The sequence below is a fragment of the Kryptolebias marmoratus genome, linkage group LG21, assembly GCF_001649575.2.
Source record: "Kryptolebias marmoratus isolate JLee-2015 linkage group LG21, ASM164957v2, whole genome shotgun sequence".
Taxonomy (NCBI): Eukaryota; Metazoa; Chordata; class Actinopteri; order Cyprinodontiformes; family Rivulidae; genus Kryptolebias; species Kryptolebias marmoratus.
In genome coordinates this window covers 13,129,657-13,156,811 of record NC_051450.1, presented here as the reverse complement: position 1 = coordinate 13,156,811, position 27,155 = coordinate 13,129,657, and the positions used below count along the sequence as shown (strand labels likewise).

Below are 27,155 nucleotides of genomic sequence, written 5' to 3'. Positions count from 1 at the left end.
GAGAGAGAGAGAGAGAGAGAGAGAGAGAGCGGAAGGAGAAGGAGAGGGAGGGGGGCGGTGACGCGGCTGGTTGGACAGCTTATACTGGCAGTGTCCCGCCGCGGGTGAGAGACTGCAGTGTGTCCTCGCAGAGTCGCTGCAGCAGCTTGTCCAGCCCGCACTCATGCTGCACTCAGCCCGAGCCGGAGCGCCGAGCCGGAGCCCGAGCGAACGACGCCTCTGTGGAAGGATTTAATGCCACCACCGCAGCGGACTAACTTTCCTGCTTCCATCTTTTTTTTTTGTGGAGGGGGTGTGCGCATTTTCTCTCCCCCCTCCTCTCATCTCCATCCTCCCTGTCTTCGCTTAGTTTCAGAGGAATATCTCTATATTTAAAAAAATAACTAATAATCTGAAGGTAAGCTCGGGGAGTCGGCGCGTGCAGCTCTGACGCGTGAACCTGTTAGTTTGTTTACTGAGTAGTAAAGGCGGGTTTTCCCCCTTTTTTCCCCCCTCTCTCTCTCTCTTCTTATTTTACGCCTCGTTCCCAGTGTGTGTGAGAGCACCTGCTGCAGCGTTATCTGTGCATGCATGCACAGCGTGCGCATACACACACGCGCGCGCGCCCAGGATCGGTGTTTTGGACTGGCATGTGATCCTCGCCTCCACTTCAGGAGGATCGGTGCCCAGCAGCTGTCCGTCGAGCCCTTCTCGAAGCCTCTAATCAGGTTTTTTTTTTCGCCCCCTCCTCCTTTTTCGACCAGCCTCATAAGGAAGGAGACATCATGCCGCTGAACGCCGCTTTGGCGAGCAAGAACTACGACTACGACTACGACTCCCTCCAGCCGTATTTCTACTACGACAACGAGGAGGATGACTTCTACCCCCAGCAGCTCCAGCCTCCGGCACCGAGCGAGGACATCTGGAAGAAATTCGAGCTGCTGCCCACCCCTCCCCTGTCCCCGAGCCGCCGGCCGTCCCTGTCCAGCCTCTTCCCCTCCACCGCCGACCAGCTGGAGATGGTCACCGAGTTCCTGGGCGACGACGTGGTCAGCCAGAGCGTCGTCTGCGACGCGGACCACTCCGTCAAGTCCATCATCATCCAGGACTGCATGTGGAGCGGCTTCTCGGCCGCCGCCAAGCTGAAGAAGGTGGTGTCCGAGCGGCTGGCGTCGCTGCACGCCGCCCGGAAGGAGGAGACGGCGGCGCTGGCGGCGGCGGCCGGGGAGGGCGTCCTGGAGCCCGCGGGCCGCCTCAACAGCAGCTACCTGCAGGACCTGAACACGTCCGCGTCGGAGTGCATCGACCCGTCCGTGGTGTTCCCCTACCCGGCGGCGGCGGCGGCGGAGGCGGCGGAGGCGCCCAGGCAGGGCGCGGGGACGCCGCCGAGCCAGGACGCGCGGCTGCACGCGCGGCTGGACACGCCGCCCAACAGCGGCAGCAGCAGCAGCTGTAGTGACTCAGGTAAGCTGCAGCAGGAGCAGACGGGGGGGGAGATCAAGTGCAGTCTTGCAGCTGTAAGCGGGAGGTTGCATTGATTGATTTTTGTCTTTTTTGTTTGTGTTGCAGAAGATGATGATGAGGAGGAAGAAGAAGAAGAAGAAGAGGATGATGAAGAGGAGGAGGAGGAGGAGGAGGAGGAGGAGATTGATGTGGTCACGGTGGAGAAAAGGCAGGCGGTGAAACGCTACGACCCCAGCCCAGAGACCAGGCACCCCAGCCCTCTGGTCCTGAAGAGGTGCCACGTCTCCACCCACCAGCACAACTACGCAGCCCACCCATCCATGAGGCACGAGCAGCCGGCTGTCAAGAGGCTGAAGCTGGAGAGCAGCGGAGGAGGAAGAGGGGGTGGAGGAGGCGGAGGCAGCAGCAACAACAGCAGCAGCAGCAGCAGGGTCCTCAAACAGATCAGCAGCAACCGCAAGTGTTCGAGCCCCCGGACGTCGGACACGGAGGACTACGACAAGAGAAGGACTCACAACGTGCTGGAGCGCCAGCGGAGGAACGAGCTGAAGCTGAGCTTCTTCGCCCTGCGCGACGAGATCCCCGAGGTGGCCAACAACGAGAAGGCGGCCAAGGTGGTGATCCTGAAGAAGGCGGCGGAGTGCATCTGCAGCATGCAGTCGGACGAGCAGAGACTTGTGTCGCTCAAGGAGCAGCTGAGGAGGAGAAGTGAACTGTTGAGGCAGAGACTGGCGCAGCTGCAGGGCTGCCGGCCTTAAAAAAAAAAAGATCCTAACCTGACACTTCTCAGCCTGTCTCTCCTCTTCTTTCTCTCTTTTTCTTTCTTTTTTAAAAATGCAAGTTCCAGATGTACAGTTGTTGCATGCAGAAATGTTAAAATTGTTTAGGAATCTTTGATTTCCACGTTGAAACTGCCTCAGCTGAAGTTATGGGTGGATTAAAATATTTAAAAGTTTATTTTTATTAATAAAATGTTTAAAAAAACCGGGGCCGTCCTGTTGGGGCGGGCGTGGGGGGCGGCTCTAACTTAAATATAAATTTTTATGTTTTGTATATAGTTAATATTTCCTAAGAAATGTATTTTTTGATCTCAATTGTCTGGATGTTCAGACCCACCGTTTGTTTGGGGTTTTTTGCATTATGTTTCTGGATTTGTGTTTGTTTGTTTTTCTTTGAAATATAAAACTTTTTTCTTGACTTTGTGTCCCTTGTTCTTGGGAAAACATCCCTCGCATCATTTCACTACATCCCTGCAGGTGCGTAAGTGATCATTTGGGTGGAGCTTGGATTAAAATAAAAGATGCTTGTAGGATAAACAAAGTTTGATGTTAGATTTTGGGAGGAAAACAAGCAAAATAAAACACAATCAAGCAGTTTAAAATGAGCCATTTTCCTTATTTTTAAACTTCACGTTTAAAAACTTTGTCCTCCAACCTCTGAGCGTCAAATATTTCAACTTTTTGGAGCTAAGATTAGGATGAAGGTTCTAAATTTACTCAACTTGTGCCAAGACTTGGAAAAAAGAAATCCTTAAAGTTGCCTCTGGGTGGTATTTATAGTCAAAATGTAAACTGAACTCTTTGTTGAACTTCAGCAAAATAAAATAAATAAAAAAAATTAAAAAAAACCCCGAACTTCTGAGCTGAATTCAGGTTTACTGAAACATCTGGAGATGAATCACATCTGGCTCAGGGCGCTGGCTCTTGCCGCGCCGTGACGTCACGCGCCGTATCCCTGCGCTCCCCTCCCCTCCCCTCCTGAGCGCGTGGTCCTCCTGGTCGCGAGCACATGGAAGGGGAGCTCTCGGTCTGTGAGGCGCTCGGCTCCTCATCACTCCAATAATAACAATAATAATAATGATGATGATGATGATGGATTTAAAGACAGAGCTGAGCAGCAGCAGGTAAGATCTGCGCCTTTTTTAATTTATTTGTTGTTGTTTTTTTCCTCTAACTCAAACTTCATCCAGACTCAGCCTGGACTGATCTGATGTGGTGTTTTTGTTTTGTTTTTTTTATGGCCTGAAAAACTTCCTCCGGGACAGCCGCGGAGCTCTGATTCTGCCGTGATTGCGGCTGAAAGCGCCTGTTCTCCACTCTTGTCTATTGTCTGTCCAGCTCCTGGTTGCTAATCCTGCAGTTTGGAGCTGAAGCCAGTCCGAGCACGTGCTGCTGTCACTTTCTTGTTGTCTCAGTGGACCTCACTGATCAGATTTATTCTCTGTGTTGTTGTTTTTTGTGTGTATCTTTTCTCCAAAGCCATGCTTCCTTCTTCCTTTCTCCTTTGTCTCTGCTGCTGAGTACTTGTGATCACAACAAAAGGCATGTGCACGTGCATCCATGGGTCCTTCCTTGTGCATCCTTAAAGCTGTATTTATTAGACCCCTTTCATGTGATGTCAAAAAGATGAGAGGACCAGGAAAGCCGGGTCCACCTGCTTGAAGAGTTGCCCAGCAGAACGTGGAGTCCTCCTTTGGCAAAGTTGCTCTTCTGTGACAAAGGGGACCCTCAACTCGGCAGGGCACGTTTCAACGTCTGCGAGTCGAAACCTGACGCAGACGGCGGTGCAGGTTTTGCCTTCTCCCGCTCGGGTCACGTCTGCCATTTCAAACCACACTTTTGTGGCAGAGCAGCACGAGCAGCTGCGAGCCAAGTTTTTGCGTAACCCAGATAAAACTTTCCTCTTCACCTGCAAATCTTCACAACTTGTGGCCACAATCCAGGTCATGGTGCTGAAATTTCAGTTCATAACCTAATTGAGAGCGTTTCAGAAGTGAAATCAACCCGTTTGGCGTCGAATGTTTGGGTATTTTTCCAAAGCAAAGGGTAAAAAAGATGAACAAACATGGCGTAATCGTTTGAATACAAACTGGTCATCTTAAACACCTTCTTGCATCTGTCTGGGTTAACCTCTTTATAGTTAGAGAGCAGATGTTGTGAATATGAAAGAGTTTTATCCTTTCAGCCCTATGTCTCACAGAAACAGGGTTTTAGGAGCCCGGACAGAGCCCCATACCCTTGCGTTTTCATGCAGACAGTTAAAACACAATCTTTTTTAAAACGATGACGCCATTACCACTCCTCTAATCCAACCTACGACGTCACAAGGACGTCCGATTCTTCTGTCATATGTCGTTTTAACTTCGGTGATCAGACCGGGCAGATGAGCAACAACAAGGACACGCCACATAGTTGAGTCGAAGAATGGGGAGAAAACTTTAAGTTTTGGCGCTTGTTTCCTGTTCTTGGTGTGTTTTCGTGGCGACATCACAGCGCCTCGTTCAGGCCAGGTGTGGTTACTACACCGTTTCGGGTCGGTGTTTAGTGTTTCTATGTGGATTTCTAGAAACAGTGCTGTGTTTATGAGGCTGTTGCGATGCTGTGTGGACCAGGCCTAAAGCACTCCTTTGTTGTCTCTTTGTTTTTTTATTTGTGCTGTTTTTAGATATTAACTTTCCCCAAAAGTCTGCGACTTCACAGCAAACCTTAAGCCAGCTTCTTTTCTGCCAGTAATCTTCTAACTTTGTCGTTCATTTCATCCGTTGATTGGTTTCAGTGCCGAAAGGAAACAAAGCAGTCCCACATTATGATAGCACCTCCTCCATGTTTTACTGTGAAGCAACATTTTGTTTTTCTCTGGAAATGTTTGGGTTTTGTTTTGTTTTGTTTGTCAATGTTCACTGAGGCGAATCAACAAGAACAAAAACAAATGTTTACATGGATGCCGTTGTGTTCGTTGAATCTGCTGTTTCCATGGCCGGCAGCGTTGCCAAATAGGAAATGACAAACTATCATACAGTCACTTTTAAATGCTTGTATTTTGACTCAAACTATCATATGTGCTGAGTCAGGTGTGCTTTCTCAGAGAGGGGGAGGTTGTAACATTAGTTATGTGTTGTAATTGGTGAACATGTGCACAGAAAAAGAGGGGGACTTGACCCTAAAACTGTCTTATAAAAACGATAATTATCGCATATCTGGCGACACTGATGCCAGACTTTCAATGAGGTTCTCATGCAGCCTGGAGCATGGAAACAGCTAGATCCAAAACAATGAATACACGGAGGTTTGCTTGGACGTACAGTGAGGTTTGGTTGCTTCTACGCTGTCTGCTGTTATTGTTCATCTACTCGTGCATGTGCAGAATAGCTATTGACTGCAGCTGTCTGTGGTGCCCATGTCCGATTTCAGACGTAGCGTCTTCCTTGCTCCTAGCACCTTTCCTTAACTATATGTGTCCCCTTGACCTTTTTCCCGCTTCGTTCAGAGTGCAGACAAACAGGTAGAAATCACCCCTCCAGATTGTTCCAGGTCAGTCTGAAGCAGTTCAGATGTCGGTATTGTGTATTTTTTTTTTATTCTTACAATGATAGGACCAACCTTTACACAACGCTCTGATGGATTTTTTTTTTTTTTACCACGTTTTACATGTCTTAACATATTTTACTCAAATTTAAGTGAAGCTCTTTAGCAATCACCTGACAGATATTTTATGGCTAATTTCAGACATCATCGGATCAGTCAAAACTTCTGTTTCCGGACTTCCAGCTTTTCAAGTTTCCGAAACAATTGCTGCATCGGAAATGGATTAAACACCTTTTTTCATGTTACAGTAGACTGACTTAGTATTTTGTTGTCCAGATGGCCTTGAAAGTGTAGTTGAACAGATCTTCGGGTTTTGTTGGTTTTGTAAAACAAAAAGAGGCTTAGCTGTGCAGCTACGTAAATACGGCACAACTGTTAAATCATGAAAGGAACAAAAACAAGCTTAAACTGAAAACTGTTTTAGCCGTTAGATTATCCAAACTCCATCCGTCCGTCCGTTTCTCTGCTGCTTATCCGTGGTCGGGTCATGGAGGCAACAGGTCCAGGAGGGACACCCAGACCTCCCTCTCCTCAGCGACACGCCCCAGGTCCTACTGGGGGAGCCAAAGGTATTTGAGAGGATACCAAATCCCCTCAGTGAATTCTGGGTCCAGTGGGACGTTCTAATCTGATGCCGGACCACCTCAGCTGACTCCTTTCGATGAGGAGGAGCTGTTCTGAGTATTCACCTTTTAAGTTTCCGTTTTTTAGGTCATCCAAATTCAACAACAAACTAATAAACAAACATATAAATATATAGTTTCCATTTTTTTCCAATGATGTTTAATAAAATGTGCATAAAAGTGTAAAACTCTAAAACATAAATGTAGCAGCTGACAGTCCTGGAACAGATGTTTTCCATGATTAGCGCTGACGGAGCCAAAGACATTTTCTTTTTCTCGAGCTTCTTTTTGCGTTTCTAAGGTCGCATCAGCTCCCATCTCGTCTTGAACGCCCAGGATTTTCTGCTTGGAGGCCTTTTGTTTGGTTAAAGCTGTATTATACGTTAGAGTGTAACTTGGAGACCCGTGTGATTTCCAGGGAAACCTTCAGCGGGCTGAATTCCTCGCCACAGTGACCTCACACACACTCAGAGGCCCGGGAATACACGGCCGCCTGCTCTTATGTAATCTGTGTTTTTCCAGCGTGGAAGCTGGAATAGATTAAAGCATCTGATACTCCTTAAAACTTCAGTCGTCTGCCAGTTTAATCTCTTCTCCCACTTTGCGGCATCATATTTACAGAACGACATCATGTTTGTCTTTGGGAGTGCGCCGCCTCGTGTGCGCTCTGTTTCTGTGCCATCATCGTGTTTTGGTTGCCGGTGATGAACCTGCGTTTGGCCGCCAGCCTCATGTCTGGTTTATTATCGCCTCATAAAAGCTTTTTCATGAGGCGATTGAAAGTGCACGTAGAATGCACGATCTGGTAAATGTAGACATTTTGAAATGTGGAAGCCCATACTTGCCTCAAACACTAAACTGTGGGCTACAGCGAGCTGGCTGTAGCAGCTGCTGCTGCATCTTTACCTTCCTACTTAGTAATCGGTGAAGCATGCTCAGGCAAAGCTGAATGCTGATTGTTTTAAAAGCGGCAAATATTGTCTTCTTCTAATTAAAACAGAGGGGTCGACTGATCAGGAGTTGGGTGTTTAGTGGAGTCTAAGAGGCCAGATTTAAAGTTAAATCTTTGTCCAAAAGAGGACAATTTCAGTCTAAATAACAGTTTGATGTTGAGGGAAGTTCACAAGTTGATTAGAGATCTACCAATTGCAATTTTCAAGGTCAGTTCAAATTTCTGATTTTTGCCTCTGCTGATTCAGGTTTCTTTTTAGGAGCTATAAACGAGAACACGCGGGAAAAAAAAAAAATTAAAAGTATTTTAGTAAAATATTTACAATAGTTAAAGGTCCTAGCCTTCCTTGGTGGAAATGCCTTTCACCCGCTGCATTTCATGGCAGAGTTTTTAAATATGGATCATCTTACGCTGAAAAACAACAGTTTTATTTGTTTTGGTCAAACCTTGAAAGTTAACATTATGCACAACGTCGCAAGACCTGCATGCTGTGAATGACAATCAGCAATTACTGCATCAAAAATGAGCTCAGTCTGCAAACTGACTGAGTTCGAGTTATTTTGAATTGGGTTGACTCTAAAACTTAATCAGGCGTAAACATTCATCTGATATAAAGTTTCTAAAAGTTTCATGACAATCCACGCGGTGGTTTATTAGATCATTCGCTAACAGACAAAGAGGGTTAACTTTAACAGTTATAGGCGACGTTTTAAGCAAAAATGTTGCTCAATGAGTAGCGCTCGGAATATTTGTTGGGGATGACTCTCAGCTACTACCACCCCAAATCTTAGCTCAAAGTCCGTAAAACTGACTGAGTTGCGGCCATTTTTATAGTTGTTTAAGTTGATTAGCTGTGGCAGCCATCTTGAATCAGGTTGACTCCGAAGGTTAATCAGTTGTAGGTCCGTTGAAGATACACGCACACACACACAGGTAAAACCCCTTAAATCTGCTTCATCTTCCTTTCCTTTGCTCACTACAATCAGCTTGAAACATTTCACACCTCTCAGCTTTAAACCTTCTGTCATTTTAAAAGAAGGGTAAATGCGTCCCTCTGAGACAGCAGGACAGCTGTCGTCCAGCACACCTCGACAGGTACGGCCTGAAGCTGTGAAACCGCCATTTGGACGACATCAGGAAGCTCTGTTCCACTTCTCCGGTCGTCCAGGAGAGATGAGTCACCCTCAGCAAACAATGCCTTCGATTTTTTTGCCGCCCGTTCGGCTCGGGCGCGGACGGGGAGGGAACAGACGCCAACTGTTTAACTGACCTACATTCTGTGTTTATGTGTCCTGCCACTGTTGCGAGCGCAGAGACTCGTGCTTGAGAGGAAACATGCCCACACACTTAATAAGCCGCTTTTCCAGATGCCATTGTCAGGCTGACGGAGCGGAGGAGGAGCTGCAGACGGACGTACCCCCCTTTTGTTGGCCCACAGTGGTGAAAGCTGATACCCACATGATGCAAACGTGATAGTGAGTAATCTCTCTGTTAGGGTGACGGATTTTATTCCAACCAAAACCTCATAGGTTTCATTGCAACCTTTTTACTCCTGATATGAAAAAGGGAGTGCAGGGGAATAATGAAAACGCTGCTCTGAAGACAGAATGGTCTCACCGCATTAATGAGGGGTTTTAATGCTTAATTTCCCATCATGGTGACTGTTTTACCTTTGAGCTGGGAGCCATTCAGGAATAAAAATGGCACTAAACTCAAGGGGGTCAGGTCTTTACTGGATTTTTTAATTTTTTTACACAACTTTAAGATGCTGTTCATGTGCATCACAGTCAGGCAGGAGCGGAAAAGGCAGAAAAGGCAGGCCTTCACAAACCTTTAATCTGAATGAAACGGTTAGGATTTTGACGCTCTCCTTGCCCTATTGCAAGTTCCAGAAAGGTTTTGTTTCAGGGGGGATTCAGAGGACACCCTGGGCTGCACTGAAAACAACCTGATTCAGAGGTCATCCGGCTGTCGCTCGTCTGGAGCAACAGTGTTTTTACCCACAAATTGATCTCATAAGGAAAGATGTTCTTTAATTGTTTTCCATCCTGAAGTGAAACCTTAGACTTGATTAGATATTGTAGCGTTTCTGAGCAGATTCACTCTTTATGCTCTGGAAAAGGGGGTCTCTTTTCAGTCCCCTCCTATGTAAGCCAATAGGACCCAACCTGCCATCTGTGGGAACTGATACCCTTGCTGAATCATACTATTAAAGTCTCTCCACCGTCTCTGGTCAGCCCTCTCTGCCCCTCCTCCAAAGCCATCTGAGGGGAGGTTGTCGGGGGTCATCTGATCTTACTTCTGGGGATGTAGGAGATGCGTTTGCCAACTGGAGCTAAGGCCACGTTCAGGCTGAAAATAGCTCCGTGCTACAAACCTGAGGAGACGGACAACAAACCGAACTCCGGGTACAGATTTAAAGGCTTCTCTGATCCCGGAGCGCACCGATGTGTTCCCGGAGGATGGAAAAATGGACATTGAGCGACAGATATGAACGAAAAGCAAACAAAACAAATTTTGTCGTTCTCGTCCTGTGATATTCCTAGAAACCAGAGGAGCCGGAGCTGAGCCGGACCGGGCGTGCCAACGCTGCGGCAGATTTAGCCGTCCTTGAAGACGTGGCCCCTCTGACTTGTAGGACATTTTTGCTGACCTGGACTTGCAGACTTTGTTACTTATTATGCTTAATTTTCCACCTTATGCATCCATATTCAAAGGCTTGGTTACTTTACCTGTATGCTTCAAAAGCTCTGAAGAGACTTTTACAAGAAAAATAACAGTGTGCTTGGTTTTAACGTAACTTTATTCTTTCATGAGTTATTTACAGGTTTCTGACCACTTATAAAATGTGTTCAAAGTGATGCCCATTGTGTTGGATTGTCAATGCAACCCTCTTCACACACTGATAGCAACAGCACAGGAGAAATGCTAGCACAGGCTTCCAGTATCTATAGTTTCCGGTGTTGCACATCTCGTATCTTCACAGCAGAGACAACTGCCTTCAGATGACCCCAAAGATAAAAGTCTAAGGGGGTCAGATCGGGAGACCTTGGAGGCCATTCAACTGGCTCACGATGACCAATCCACTTTCCAGGAAGTGGGAGTGTGAGAAGAGGGTTGCACTGACAATCCAACACAATGGGCAGCACTTTGAACACATTTTACAAGTGGTCCGAAACTTGTAAATAACTCATGAAAGAATAAAGTTACGTTAAAACCAAGCACACCCTTATTTTTCTTGTGAAATTCCAAATAGGTTTAATGTGTCACATGACCTTCTTCCCAATGAAAAAACAAAAGTTGGATCCAAAATGGCCGACTTCAAATTGGCCACCATGGTCACCACCCATCTTGAAAAGTTTCCCCCTCCCAATGTGCCACAAACAGGAAGTTAATATCACCAACCATTCCCATTTTATTAAGGTGTATCCATATAAATGGCCCACCCTGTATAATGTTCATGTAAATATATTTTTTTATTAAATGCTCATCATGAGCTGGAAATCTGGTTCTGAAAGTCAAAAGATACAGGGGTGTTACATGAATATTGCCAAAAAACACACCAAAAAAATAAAAAGATTAAAAAAATCAATTTTTACATTATAAATACTTTTTAAAGACGATAACATGATCAGAAGCCACTGAGTCATTTTACAAAAAATGCAAAAGTCAAATAAATGTGACAGTTTGCTGCTGTTCCTCACATTTTCAGCGGTTTAAGGTTTTGGACTCTAAAGATATAAAAAAGTGCTATTTGAAGACATCTCCTCAAACGTGTCTTTGAAACAGTTTTTTAAAGTCATTTTTAATGTTTTGTAGCTTTTAGGAGAAAGTTGAATCATTTATCAGCTGTGCCAATAATCCACATAAAACTAAATAATTCTGGTTGATCTTGTCACCTTGATAAAAAACCTCTGATAAGATAGCAGTCTGTTCTGTTTGCAAGCAGCCCATAGAGCCAAAGATTCTTCAGTCATTCAGAAAACACCTGTTTTCAGATTCCTTTGATTACACAGTCATTGCTTTAAGGCTCTACAACGGCTCCACGATAGTAGAAAAATGTGAAACTGCCATACTGTGATGACAATAGTTGGGATGAACCTTATGAAACAACACTCTCCATGTGCTTTAACATGTCCGCCTCTTATCTAAACCAGCTGAGCAGGTCCAACTGACTGCCAAATTGTCAGATATTAATATTCAGTTTGTGTCTGGGATCGATCACAATCTCTTGAGCTGTTGATATTGTGCTCATTAAAATAGATATTGATCATTTTTTCAGAAAACTGTGCAACCCTTGCCACGTCTAAACAATGTTTCTTTTACAATTAGACTTTTTCTGCAGGAAACCACGTCAGTCTGGAGTCATTTAGTCTCCTGGAAGTGGAGCATCTTCGAAAACGGGTTTGTTTATCTGCAGTAACCACGGCAGAATCTTTCTGCTCCTCCTCTGCAGCTTTTTTCAGTTATTCTTGGAGGACATTTGTGAAAACGTTGATAGTAACAACAGAGTGGCAGTTAACTGACACCTCCAGCCTCTAATGGAGATACAGTGAGGAGGAGGAGGAGGAGGAGGAGGAGGAGGAGGAGGAGGAGGAGGAGGAGGAGGAGGAGGAGGAGGAGGAGAGTCTGTTGTACTGCTGACCTGTCACTGTGAGCCCAGCAGGCTCATCCTGGTCCTGATTAATGGTTCTGTCTGCAGGGGAAACTTCAGCTCCTCACTCCCATTCACCGAAGACCCCCGTTTATTTGCCTACAACAGATGGGGCCCCCGTGGGGCCCCTGGCTCTGTTGCACCTTTCCTGCCTTATGGTCCCAACATCCTCCGTCTTAGTCAGTGCACCGGCTCCTGGATGGCACCGCCTGACCTGCTGCGACCTGTCCTCCTTCACCCAGTCACCAGAAACACTAAAATCAGCAGCTCATTAATCGGGCGTCCTCGAAGCTTCACTGTGGCAGGTTTTTCCCGTCTCCCTTTGGGGCTTCGCTCTGCTGGAGAGCGTTGGACTGACAGGATGACAGATCTGCTGGCATGTGCTCATTAAGCAGACATTCAAATGCTAGCTTTTCAAGCTAAACTTGTATTTATGGGTCCACTTTGGAGCGCTTTTTTCCTCCCGCTGCTGTTGTTGAGCGCTCATTATGTTGCTAATGGAGGTGCAGACAGAACAACAGGACGACGGAGTCGAGAAGTTGTCCGGTGAAGGTAAACACTAACAGATGAGGAGGATTCAGTATGAATTCATCTGCATCGCTCCCAGCAAATACAGAAGGAAGGATTGTGTGTATCTGACTTATAATTAGGGTTGATTTCAGCTTTTAAAACTATCATTTTAGGTTTAAGAAACGGGGATGAAAGAGTTAGTCCATTCTAAAGAAAAAGGCATATTAATTTGACTATTTATATTATTCTGAACAAAAAGCAGAAGAAAAACGGATCTGCTGGTTTGTAATAATTTTCTTTCTTGTTTTGTCTGAACAGCTGTCCAAACTGTGAAGATAGTTATTTAAATATCAAATGAGACAGCAGCAGCCAGTCTGGTTATTTTAATAAGTTAATTAATCCGTAAGTTGGAGCTCAAACACAGTGAAACTTGTGCAGCACATTTGCTCTTATCAGTCGTCCCACTCTCACAGCGTTCAGTGTATCTTTGTGTGCCAGATTGGGAATCTAATAGCCAGCTTTTTTGCCAAACGAGACAAATGCGGCACCAGACTGAGCGAAAACGCCTCGTCCCAGAAGCGTCTGTGCTCCGTCCTGACTCTGAAGCTTTCCATTCAGGCAGCAGATTGCCGTTGCTTCGTGACGACTTCGGCGCTTTGGATGGAGGAGACGGTTTAATTGTTACACGTGTACAAATCAAATCCTTTGTCTAGCCCCCGGGATTTTGAGCGTTTAACACGTCTTATCCTGCTGTGACATTGGACATTGTTTCCTCTTCCTGCTGATGGCTGTTGTTCTTTTCTCTATCAGGGAGAAGCAGGACTTTTTCAGTTGCTGCCGATTTGCCGCAGATTAGAACACCGTCCTCATGTGTGAGATTGCTTCGCTGCACTGTAACATCACATGAAGCATTTATAATGTAAGCCTGTTTGAGTGCAGAATGTAAAAAAAAGGACCTTTTGATGCTTTATAGCTCATCTTTACATAAATGTATTGCAATCTAAACGTGTGACAGATCTGGTGAGACTCCAGTCGCTTACATTTAGTCCTTGAACACGTTTCGTCATGTCTTCCTCTGAGGCTGAACGCCGGCTCCGCCACAACTGACCGTGGCCCTTTTCCGACTTAGTGGCAGGTAAAACAGATGCTTCGTTTATGAAGAATAAGAAGGATCTGTCTGTCTGCAGGTGAACAGATTAGGGAGTAAGAACACGAGAGAGGAGGCAACCCTTCACGAACCTTCACGGCTCTTTCCCTTCATCGTTCAGATTTCTTCATCTTCACAGTTGCACTTTTTTAAAAAGCTTACTAAGAAAAAAAGAGGAAGAGAGAAACCAGTGAGTGTGTTCTAACTATCAGAGAGTGGCACTGCTCAGCCACCCCGGGGAAAGTTTACTCCAGGATGTTGGGAAGGAAGTTCAAACTGATTGTTGAACCTCGAAATCAGGAGGAGCACTGCGGCTTTCTTCCTGGTTGTGGAACAGGGGACTAGATCTCCGCCCCTGCAGAGCAGCTAAAAGTGTCATGATAGTGTAATTGTCAAGTCCTTGAGCTTTTTGTGAAGCTGGAGAAGGCTTAAGACGGTGTTCTCTGAGGGATTTTTTGGAGGGCGCTACAGGAGTGTAGGGATTACATCACTTTTAGGGACTATCTGCTCCAAAACAAATGCTGTGTCCACATTCTTGGCACAAAGATGAGCTTGTTCCTGGTGAGGGGTTGGACTTCTCCAGGTCTGCCTCTGTCTCTGTTCGTCTAGTGTTTGTGGACAGGATCTCAAGGCATCATTGTGAAGCGGAGGCTTGTCTGGTTTGGGATTCCTCAGGGTCCCATTTTTGGTTTGATGTGACCTCTTTGTATTTTCAAGCCACGACTTTCAGCATTCATAAGAGCCGTTACCAGGCCAGGACTAGGAACACCTTCAGGTCCAGGTCACCTGCGTTTGGAGGTGTTTCAAGCATGTTGTTCTGGAAACCTCGGAAAATACCTAGAACCCAGTGGATGGAGGGACTGAACTGAATGATTAGATATCTACCTAGATCAGCTGCCTCTTCTTCCAAAGCATCCAGTGCAAAGCAATAATTAACCTGAATATTTCTGTGGAAAACGGAGAGTTATTTATTGGATCAGTGGGCTACATGTGATAAACACAGTAGGTGTTGTAAAGCAGTTTATCTCCTTCTAGAGACTAACTTCACAGCTGGGCTCTGTTCTTGAAGGAGGATTGAAGTTGTACAATCTGAGAAACCATCTGCTGGAGGCCGATGTATGCAAACCATGAGGTAATCAACCAATGCTTCTGTGCGTCACATTAGATCTCTGGATAATGGGTTTGTTGGTGGAGATTCCGAGGTCTGCAGAGATCAGTGTTTGACAGCAGAGAAAGGATGCACTCCACCTTTTATTTTCCACACGTAGTTTAGATTATTTAATACTGTACAGATTTAAAGTTGGCAGCAAAGGGAAGCCAGAAAGCTTACTTACACACTGACTCTATCGTCAGGGATGTAATTGAAGAGATTTGTAGGACAATGGCTCCTTGCTTTTCTGACTGAGTTAGGAGAATATAAGACATCAGAAAATAGCTTTAAAAAAAGAGGAATCTTTCCCTTCGAGGTAGGGGGTGAGTCTTTGGCTGAACCAGAAGAGTTAGAGTCTTGTTCATGAGTGATGGATCGACAGACTGAGGTTCCATCCGCAGTAATAAAAGTAAAAGGGTTTTGCTTCAATCCATAGCAGTGAAGACGGAGCTGAGACAAAAGGCAAAGCTCTTGAATTACTGGTCCGTCTATGTTCCAACCCTCACCTATGGTAATGAGATCTGGATCATGAATAACGCCCCAGAAGGAGATCTAGGCTTCCCTGATGGACCTGTTACCTCTGTCACCTGACCACAGATAAGCAGAAGTAAATGGATGGATGGATGTTCCCTGAAATGCTGTTTTAAATTCTTGTAGTCTTTCATTATTTTGGTCTTCCATTCAGCCTTAAAAACGCTTGCTTTGTGGCACTTAGCCAAACTTGCTGATTTGGAAAATGATGTTCTGCTGTGCCTACTCAGTAGTCGATAAGATTCTTATTTGTTCGAGGAAAAAATAAAAACGTTAAGCGTTTCTTGTTGCCCACCTGTGCGCGCCCCGTTGTTTTGCAATAATCATCGCAGCTGATCAGACACTTTTGTCTGTGATGCCCTCGCATCCAGCACACCTCGGTTTAATCTCTTTGGGCTGGGGCCAACTCTAAATGCACATATTGCCTCTTTTCACAGAAACAGCCATGTCAGCAGGGTTGCGCTTCAGCATTGAGCCCCCCAGAGCAGACCCCTGTCTACCATGCCCTGAAAAGGAGGTCGGTCCTGTCGGACCACCGTTGGAAAGCGGCCTGGTACTCATCAGCTGCTTGAGGTGTTTTGTCTGAAGCTTTTTTTATTCATTTACTCCGCCGTTTGAGCGCGCCTTTAACATTAAACAAGCAACGGGGCTGACAAGTAAATATTTAGCCACCCTTGTTGGAGAGAGTTTAAAGACTCCTGGAGCAACGAACGAGGGGAGATGTTTAAACTTTAAACTTCTCTGACTCGGAAAAAAGAAGTTGATTTAGGTGGGCTTTTAATAAAGCAAATTCAAATATAGACCTGTAGTTTACCGTCAAGAATTAAATAATCCACTCATAGATTAGTCATCAACACCAGGTAAGATATTAACGGTTCATAAGCTTTACACATAACCCCACTTCAGAGGTTCAGCTCTCTCTCTTTAAAGGGGTGTTCAGGGAAACGACTTAATTGAGGAAACTGGACAGATATCGTAGGTGGCAACATTTCTCAGAATTGCCTGTCCAGTCAGACTTGCGATGAAGGTCATGACCCAATAAAAGGGCCGGAGCTTCGTCAGAGCAGCCGTTAATGTCTTATTAGACTTCCTCATTTTGACAGCCTCGCTTAATTAAAATCCCTCTCCAGATGACACACGTTTTTCTGTCTTTTCTTCATAATGTTAACTACAGATGGAACTGTGGCTGTCCTTTGTGACTGATATGTGAATAAAAAGATGTTTCTTTCTCTAGAAGTTCATATATCCGGCGTCACTTTGGTTGAGACTCTTTCAGCTCGTCTTACAGCTTCAGGTGTTGCCCTCCAGACACAAAGAGTATAAAAAACTAATTATAACACTTAAATAAATCAGATAGCTTGTATCTTGTACACTTTACTGCATCATATGGTTCTTTGTTGGGTCAACAGGATGACTTGACATGCAGGGAAATATCATTTTTTGAATAAAAATGTTTACAGTTTTAAGTCTTTTTCTTTAAATCAATGTTTCTTCTGAGTTTTTGTCCTTTCCCCCAATCGCAGCAAATCAGGGACCCACGCAAACTCAAATTAAATTTTAATCCAGAATTTTTTCTCCTGATAATAGTGTCATTCTTACAACAGGAAACCGTCTCTGTGCCGTCGGGCCGCTGATGTGAGGGCTTGTTGTCCCCCTTATTGGATTTGTGCAGGAAGTTTCTTAATGGCTGAATGTGGACATAAAAGAAGAGTAAAGCGGGTGGAATTTCATGAATGTGGCCGACAACAGTTGGACTTATATCACCACCAGCGTAACACAGCAATCATGGGTTTTCCAGCTGTCGAACAAATTGGCACAAATATATTAATTTGCACCAAGGAAGTCAGTAAAACATTTCTTATCAAATAATGCCAGTGTTTTATTATGTTTTCAGCTGTTTGTGACCCATTATCAACCTTTTGGCTTTCTAATGTTTTAGTCTTTTTGTTCAAATAACTGCAGAAAGTGTTTCATTAATTATTTTTTTAATAATTCTACTACTGCACGCATCGAGCCCCATGTTGAGTAATATCAACACACAATTTAATAAAAAAAATGTAAATATCTAACATCTAAGGGGAGAAAAATACTGACATGATTTACAGTTTATATCCAGGGACGATGTTTATGTTTTAGTCCCATTCAGGAGCAAAAAACGGACAAGTTTTGACTCTGAGGAAAGAGTTCAATACCTCAGCAACATGACTGACTTTAAAGGGATTATTCAGACATTTTGAAATGGAGTTCTGTCGAAAGGTTATGACCAATTAACATCTTACCTGTTGTAGACAGCTCTTTGACCAACCTCAGTTTGAACAAACGGAGCATGTTTCCTGACTGGATTGACTCTTTTGTTCTCAGGAGTCTATTTTTTTAGTTTTTGGAACAAAAACTGCATTTATGTTAAAGACAATAATGCAGGATTTACACATCAGATAATTTATATTGAAATACAAATAAAAGAATATAATAATAGGCTATTTCTGCTCATTTTTGGTGAGGATTTGAAAAAAGTCGTGTAAAATCTCAGATCTCTCTTATCTTCCAGAAGTGTAGCGGTCATCGTGACTGTGTTAGGTGGGACTCTTCATCTGGGTAACAAAGATAGTGAAAGAGAAGAGTTGTGTTTTGAGTTCTGGGAGGACATTTATCTGGAAAGAGCTCACGGTGGGGGTGTAGATAATGTTGCAGCAGTAGTATCTGTGTAACCGAAGTGAATGCGAACCGATCACATCATATCTCTGCAAAGTCATGTCTCGGTTTAATGCCCACACAGATAAATTCAGTTTGGGGTGTCACCTTGAGAGGAATTTGCTCTGTTTACACACACACAAACACATCTTTATCATTTGAAAGTTGTTTACAAAGCACAAAACAAGTTAATATCTCACTGTGTGCATATTTATCTTAAGTGGGAGTCGAGCTGTTAGGTAGTGAGGAAATATAGTGTTCATCAGTTATGAGATTTATGTTCGAAAATCCAAAACGATAAAATAGGCTTTCATACATTATTCATGTCCTCCAGTCCACAGTGAAATATACAACCTTGGTCACTATTTCCCTTTCATGAGATGCAGCTCATGTGTCTGATCTTTCATTATGAGAAAGATGAGAAGTGCAGCTAACGGATGTGAATCTCTTAGCTACGGTTTCACTCATGATGGCTGCGTGGAAGTGTCTAACTCAAATGTATACACGTGAAAATCTAATGCCCTAAAATGAGTCTAGATGAAATGTGCCCTGTTGTTTAATCAACTCCTTCGTGAGCGTCATTAATCTCGCCTGAAAGAATAAAAAAAAAGGGTGAGCATTCATTCTGGATCCACACCTGTTGAGTAAGTCTTTCCTGTTTTACGTCTTGGATTTACGACCCTCAGCTGGAGGGAGGACCTTTCGCTCAGGCAGAGCGGCAGCAGCTGGGGTGACTTCGTGTAAGACGACTTCGCTTCCCTCCTCGAACCTGATAGTGGCCCGATTTGACTTCGGTGGCTTCGTCAGCTGCCCGTTTTTGTCTGATCAAACAGATTTTCAAAGAAGCACTTTTATTTCTCCTCATCTGTAGCTATTCAGAAGACTCAAAGAGAGGCAGGAAGAGACCCGGTTTTTCATATGTGTGGTCCTTGGCAACCAAAAAAATGGACGTTTTATGAAGCTAGCAGCTGGGCAGGGAGTAACACAAGCAATGCTGAGTCATAACAAAGAGTAGCTGAAATGTCTTCAGCCAATTTCTTTCTGATTTGGTTGTGAAAGATTCACGTTGCCCATTTTCACTGAATAACTGTCTGAGTGTGAGGAGAAATCTCTGCTTTGTACAGGAGTGATTTCAGGAAGTGCCCATTCACTCAGCAGCTCTGTTTGCCTGAAGATTTTTTCTCTGGAGTAGCTGTCGATGTGCACTGGTAAATCTGAAATACAGTCTGCTAACTCTAAGATTTGGCCTTGACGAGGATCCCGTTCTGCATCAAGGCAATGTCCTCCGACGTAAACTCAGCTGCAGCTCGGGTGGTCTCATTTCCTTGGTTCTTTCACATCGGGATCCCACCCCGTTGGCTGGCGAGCTTGCTGTGGTTCTTCGAGTCTGGAACAATCCAGATCGGACCTTTAACCTCCCCTGCAGGATTGTTTCCGCCAACAGGTGCCCTTTGTGCTCCTCAGCTCGGCTCAAGGGGCTTCTGGGTAATGAGCTTGTTGCTGATGAAAGATGGGTCGCAGTTCATGCCAGCATCAGCACTGCTGCGCATTCCTGCCAGTTCATGTTACAGCTGAGATATGAAGCAGCTGGAGACGCTTGGCTTCGGCGACTCAAACGAGATGTTGTTTCATTCAGCTAGTTAGAAGCAGATCCAACTGATCCTTCATGACCCATTAACCCACTGAAGTGGATTTATCAGAATGGCTATTGAGACCCAAGCAGGGTTGTCTATTTCTCTCCGGTTCAGGATTTCATTTTCCAGCCTTCTTAATCTTAGAGCACAAGGTTGTAGGATGTAGGTAACAACTAAAAGGCACCCAAAATCTTTTCGGTTATTCATTAATAGTAAGATATGCATCTCCACCATAGCATAGCGCCTCTATGTGCACTGATGCAGTTTGCCCAGATTTAACTCAGGTATTAAGTATGCATTTAGACGAAACCCACCGATATTTATAAAAATTACTGCCAGGGCAAAAATTCTCAAAGCTCCACACAGTTTCACAAAAAGAGTGCAAACCTGTCAAGATCAATTAGACCCAAAAAGTCCCCTTTTAATTCAAAAAATCCATTCTGAAAGTGATTTCCCTTCAATATAGGGAGATGTCTTTCATTCAATAAGTATTTTCTCTGTAATCTGTTACAGTAAGAGCCGAAACTTCTTATTTGTGGATGGGTCATCCCTCTCCCCAGCGACACTCTCCAGCTTCTCCTGGGGGATCCCAAGGTGTTCCCAGAGCAGACAGGATAACACAATCCCTCCAGCGTGTTCTGGGTCTGCCCCGAGGTCTCTTCCCAGCTGAAACTCACTGTGTGAAAACATTTTTTTCTCTTTCTGTCACTTTTGCACCCGCTGTGTTTGTGACAGTCGGTCAGATTCAGCGGGGACGCCTGCGTTCTGACTCAAACCGAGATGAACCAGATGAACTTTCTTTGTGAACATGATGCAGAGAGAGTTACCGGTGACTAAAGAGGAGCTAAAAATGGAGCGGACGGCACACAATGCCGAAGCTGGTCATAAAAAACAAAAGTGCAATCAAACTTTTAACCACAACAACACCAATTCCTGAAGTAAACACGACTTTTATCAAAAGATCAGATTATTTATAGTTAATTTAGTCATGAACCATCTGACCTCAGACCTTTTATATTAAGTCTGTGTGCACAGTACATCCGTTTCTTAAGAACTAAATTTTGTGAAAATTAAGTGACAAGTGTTTTGTTCTTTTTATGGACTGCCAATGTGCTTTTACTTCACGTTGTGCTTAAAAATAACCATATTTCATTGGTATTCTTTGCACCTCTGATTAAACAAATGTCCACTGAGGAAAAACCTCAAACACTGAAAATGTCTGGTGGCCTTACAGTTTTCTGATGGATGGCGGCCAATCGGTTCTCTGTTCGACCCGTTATAGACGAGACAATGCCTTCCAGCACTGTTGTTATCAAGTGACTGACCTGGTTTATTCAGCGTCAGAGAAATGGGATTTCCCACAGCGGAGCAGAATCACAGTGAGAAATGTCATCCAAGCTCTCCTGCATGCCCCAGTGTTTTAGCAGCACTTTGGTTTGGTTTCTGCGTATCATTTATAAATAGCTGTGGCGCATAAATGAAAGTGCAGGTTCAGATAAGATCATGCAGCGCCGGCCGGCCGACCGGCCGGCCTGCAAGGTCTGCCGCATGCTGTAAGGGCCCACATGACTCTCAGCTGGCGTTTTTATCCGAGCTGCACTCGGACGCCGGTCCTCCGCAAATAGGGTGAAATCACTGGAAGTGGCAGCAGCGGGGCACAGTGCCAGCTGGGTCGTGTTGGTTACAACCTCACCCACATTCTTTGTGATACCCTGTCAGCCCCCTGGAAATAACACTTTCCCAGCCACGTGGCGCTCCCGATTTTACAGGCACTTTTTCAGCTGCCCAGGAAGTCAACCTCTGGGTGAACAAATTCATGATGGGAAAAAGAAGCTCCTCTGTTTTTAGACCTCTTCAGACTATCAGCTGACGTTGGAGCACTTTCTTTGTTTTCAGCAGCTCTAATGTACTAAGTGCTCATTTTAAGGTCAAATATCCTGGTAGGAACTGAAGATAACTTATGATTAAAGGAATAGTTCACATCTTTTAGGGAAACTTTGTTGAAAGGTAAAGAACAGCTGACATGTTACCTGATAGCTCTTTGAATGATCTCAGTTTGCAGAAACAATTTAATTTTGACCAGATTGACAAACTAACAGCTCGTCCAAGACCAAAGTGGATCGCTTAAAACAACTTCAGTCTGAAAAAGTTCTCTTTTATAAACCTTATCCTGTTGTGATTTTTGCATTACATGATTATTCTTAGAGAAATGCACCCCTTTATTATACTGAAAAAGTAAAAAGTTTATTTGCACACTCAAAAAAAGTTGCAAATATAGCTTAAATATAGTTTTTGTTTGTTTTTTCATCATTTTTTACTTTTCTGCCTGGTTTCTTTTAAATATTTTTTTGGACCAGAGTGGGGTCACAGACAGAGCTTGATGTACTCTTGAATACTTGTTTCTGTCACCAACACTCACTCTATATGTCAGCTTATCGTCATCATTGACGTGTGTGACATATATTCTCCTTCTGAAGTACCATTAAAGCGTCTGTTTTGCCCGATCACCCTCTGCAGACAAGTTCACTATCAGATTTTTCCACATGAACAAGGTAATGTCCCCGAGTGTCTAACAACCCACTCAAACGTGAACCAGCTCAACGCCTCCGTGCGTATGTCAGGTTTTGCATACATTTTCACAACAGGCGCACGGCGTTTAAAGGTGCAGCAAAACAAAATGGAGGAGCAGTTTGAGAAAGCCTACATCAAGGATCAGCTGTCCATGATGATGTCGGTGCCCCTGGCTTTACAACTGTCAAAGTTTGCTCAAAATGAGCAAGTTATTCAATGTGTTTTTTTTTTCACTACCTGATGCTTTAAGCCCTAAAACCCCATCCGAAACCGTGTTCAACCACAAAGAGTATCAGTTTCGCTCTTGAAATCTGGGAAGAATCAGAGATTTTTGAGTTATAAAAAGCTGCTGCAAGTTTTATTTGAAGTGTGTTCATTTTATGTAAGGATGGAGACTTACAAGGAACGTACAGTGAAAGATGTCATTTTTCTGTAATTTATTGCACATATTTGGGATCCATTAGTGCGCCAACTCAAAAAATCAGATTTAAAAGCATTGGGAAAACACCATGTTTTGTTTCGGGGTTTTTTTTTTTCTTTCTTTTTGAGGAGTGGCAAGGACTTGAGTAAGAAAATAAAATTTGCAGTGGAAAAATGTCATTTCTGCAGCTCAAACTGAGGAAATCCCCTCTCCTTATCAAAATCTTTTCCCTAATAACTTCAACTCACGCTGCATTCACTGTACCTTGGAAGTGGGAGGAAGTCCTACCCATTTGCTTGCAGGTGAACCAGCTGGAGGATACAAAGTTTGGTTTTCGATTTGTCCCCAAAAGCACCGATCACATAAGCTAGCACATAAAAAAACCACATCTTTCAAAATTAGCTTAACCTTAGCCCCTAAGAGATTGGAGAAAACACAGAAACATGGACCCACAGTGAAGCTCAGGGTTTAAGGAGTGATGTGATGGAAAAATTGATGCATGTGTGAATGTTTTACCAGCTAGCTGACTGTTACCTTCCTGTTTGTATCTGTGGTGCAGTGTTTTAAAAGCCAGGGAGGGTTTATTGCAGGAGTCGTGACAATTTGTGCCTAAAAGATGGATTATTATGAACAGTCTATGATCGAGCTACAGACAAGAGAAATGTAATAGTTTACAAGAGATTGGAGCTTTTCTAACAATTTGAAAACCCCTTGCTGTGTTTGCTGTTGTGAGCTGCGAAGCTGTAAATTTAAGCATTACAACGTGGTATCGCTCACCTTTTGAAAAGAGAAGAGTGTAATCTGGTGTATTAACTAAACAACCTTAACATCACACTGATAGTTCATAGACACAGACATCTTGTTTAAAGACTGTACCAGCGCGCCGTCTTAGGAGGGGTAAGACAAGTGCATGCAGCGTGTTTCCCAAAGTGTCCCCCATGACTTCCCACGCCATGATGCCAAGAGTATCCTTGGTATTTCTCTGTGGCTACATTGGCAGGACTGCTTCTTTTCTTTCTGGTCTGCCATTAACACACCGGAACATCATCTGTGGTAATTAGGCATGGGTTCGTTTTCAGTTTCAAGGTTTGCCACGGTGTAAAAAAGATTTCTGTCATACCGATCCTATGTTTTAGAAGCCTTTTAATGAGATGTAAATAGCTCTTCCTTTCCCCTGCAGTGCATGTTGCTTTGAGCTGCTATTCATTTGAGTACAGCATCTGAGGGGGAATTCCCTGAAACTTTTACGCTTACTAAAAAAATGACTGCTTGTATAGTTGGTTGGACATTTTATCTGGTAGCAAAAATAACAGTGAGTCATGGCTGTCAGTAAAATAACATGTTTCTCTTTCTTTTCATTTCTCATTATTTGCACAACCCATTTAAGATGCATTTCACTGTCTGCTGTACTTGTGTTCTTGTGTGTTGATTTCAAGGTAACACTGTTTGACAACAAACGTTTGTGACAAGCTATAATAGTTAGCTTGTGTGCTGTCTATACAGGCTGCTGTAGACTCGCTACAGAGGTTAATAACCCAGCAATTAATTAACAAAGATCAGCTTGTCAGGCTCCCAACATTACTTTATAAAGATCAGAACAAAAGAGAACAAGTAGAAATATAATTTTTGTTTCAGGTTTCCAGTTTTGTATATCTGTTTAAAACAAATCTCTGTGTTTTAAAACCAAGACTGATCGCGGAACATGATACGGCACCGCTCATCTTCAGGCCATGCCTTCAAGTTACGACACCCCTCCAAACGCAGCCGTCTCCGCTTTGGTGGGAATGGCAGCCGACGCAAGAGACGGGGAACTCTTGCTGCTGACAGCCATTGAGACGCGGTGCGGGATGACACGGGCCGTTGTAAAGAATCTAATACCTATGACCAGATGGCAGGCCCAGATGACATGGGGGTTCTGTTATGCCTGGCGCACAATACAGCTTTAGTGACTGAAATCACAATGTGTGCTGGTTGCAACACTGGGCCCCTGTGACATGTGTATGCCTTGCATGCTGGGTAATAGTGGAATACTGCCGCCTGGCTTCATGCAAACCCACAATGGGACCCCTGCCAAATTACTATAACGCTGTCAAAGCTTTATATCCCTTATATCAAAACATCATATGTGTCTAGTGAGCTTCAATCGCTGTTTTGACTGACTGTTGGACGCTCCGACAACTTCCTGATAACACTATCCATCTACCCATGATGCCACCACTTATGCCCTCTGGTGACCATTCTAGACGCTCCAGCTTCTTGCAAATTTAATCAATTACATACCCATCGTTTGTCTGCATCATTTGTGTGCCAAATTGTATCCAAATTGGACTGTTTCTTTTGTGTGCTTAATATTTTTTTTTTACCAGTTACTGTACGTCGCATAAGAAGGGTTTTAATGACAAAATACATCACTGATCATCAAAGAGGAAGTACAGTTTTGACTGGATAATTTGCTTTTCGATTATTCTTCTTTTGCACTACTGAATATTGGATTTTGGTGCAATGAATGTTGTATATTTCATATTTTCCCCACCCTTAACTGAACACCAAGTGCCCTACTAAAAAAGCTCAACTCAGAATGAAAGAAACACCACTTTCACATTAAGTTGTTCTTGTTAACTTGCCGTATGAAACGAAAGTTTGTTTGCGAAGAGTCATATCAGGACACTGACATGTTGTCTTGCTTTTTGCAGGCTGCTGCTGCCACAGACCCCTCGTGCAACCTGAGCACCACCACAGCCGATGCAAAAGTAAGACTACTGAATAACCTGGTGGAAAATTGGAAGGATGCAAAGAGGGAAGCAGTCAGCGGTGGAGTCAGTTTCACAGCATCTTTTCAGGAGAACACAAACTCTCATAGCTGCAGACACTTGCATGGGTTTTAATAGTACCTACTTCTCCCTTTTTCTGAGAGGACACAGATACACCCTGAATGGGCCCCTGCGGTTTGTTGTGTTTGGGAAGTACCTAGTGTTACAACTGTCGCGGTGCTCTTAAAGGGACAGCGCAGCTTTTTATTTGACTTTTACAGCTCATACTGATATTTTTGTAGCCTACTGTGCAATTGCCATGACAACTTTGAACCGTCAAAGCCGCATGTGTTTAACTTACATTTCAAGGATGTGATGTTGTATAAATGGAGTCAAGGAGAGGATTTCCCACATACATTGTAACGTGCATGTTTTGTGTTTTGTTGGTGTTTTTGGCGTCTTGTGACAGTTGAATATTTTTAAAAGTATGTCAATAAATTTCTCGGTATTGCAGTATTTTAACTGGGCTTGTGTTGTTCTTTTTAAGGGTCCAATAAGTGAGTGAAGCCTGTTTATTACGGCGAAGCTAGTGGTTGTTCTGCATCAGTTACTCCTGCTTACAGCTGCAGGAGGTGAAAGCATTTACTTTACACGTAACCTCCTTACACTTTCTGTGAGGGCCATTGTAACGGTGTTATGAAATTCTGACCACATCAATTATGTGCAGTCTTGTAGAGTTTCAGCTGGTTTGGGTCAACCATATTAATTAAACTCAGCTTTCTGACAGTTGAAAAATACTGAAAAGAAGGTGACATGATTAGAACAATTAGGTGAGGAAAATGGTCAGAGCTGTGGAAAAATGAAATAATCCTCACCAAGAAACACAATAAAAGTTAGAAAAGGCACAAAATAATGTCTGATCTCACAGAGATGGCTTGTTGTCATTGATAAGCACAAAAGTCCTTGTGATTAATGTTCTTGTTGCTTAAATACACCTGCTGTCTGATTGGTTGGGTTTTAAACAAGACAGCAGAAGAAGTGTCTGGCTTTGTGCACCACAGATCAACAAGTTGTGGCTTTTTCTTCTCTCGAATCTTCAAAACTGTCCGGTTGTGTCTCTGTAGATGTTGACCCAAACTTTTTCTAAGAATGAAGTATTTACAAACGAAAGCAGAGACGAAACAGAGACAAACGTTTCAGTTGACAGTCTGTAAAACCGAGCCATTGTACCTAAAATGGTTGCGCATGCATCTTTGTTGTTCAGCAGTAGATTATTAATGGTAAAAAACTCTCACTTTCAGTTTCAGTCTTATTTTAACTAAAATAAAAAATAAATAAATAAATAAATGAAAATATTTATCGAGCTAGATGTGTGGACAATTTGTGTGCTATAGTTCTGTATTTTATGGCTTCTTGTTAAAGGGAATGAAATAAACTATGCTGGAAAAAAAAACTCTTTTAGTTAACATGAGATATCTGAAAGTGAAACGCATAAAAATAAGGCATAAGTTTTAAACTTTTGTATATACTTTGACTGACATGTATTTGAAGAACTGTGTGTGTAAGAGGCTTAGCCTATATTAGCTTAGCTAGTTTAGCAAGAGATGCTAATTATATGGCTATTAAATCTTCAAAATATTGCTCCTACATTCTACACCTTTTTTCTCTGATCTGTATAAAAAAACATGTAAATCCAAAAATTTCTAGGTTGAAT

General features: G+C 43.6%; 1 protein-coding gene across 2 annotated transcripts; it reads left to right on the top strand.

The window, feature by feature from the left end:
- Positions 1–74: 74 nt before the first annotated feature.
- myca (MYC proto-oncogene, bHLH transcription factor a) lies at positions 75–2,640 on the top strand. 2 transcript variants are annotated; one of them, XM_017406344.3, is made up of 3 exons: positions 75–397; positions 744–1,443; positions 1,549–2,640. In XM_017406344.3, the coding sequence occupies exons 2-3, from the start codon at positions 765–767 to the stop codon at positions 2,199–2,201; spliced, it is 1,332 nt and encodes a 443-aa protein (XP_017261833.1). In that variant the 5' UTR covers positions 75–397; positions 744–764; the 3' UTR covers positions 2,202–2,640. The 2 variants fall into 2 exon arrangements, with proteins under 2 accessions (XP_017261833.1, XP_024859658.1); XM_025003890.2 differs by having other exon boundaries at positions 76–397; positions 531–1,443.
- The last annotated feature ends 24,515 nt before the right edge of the window (positions 2,641–27,155 follow it).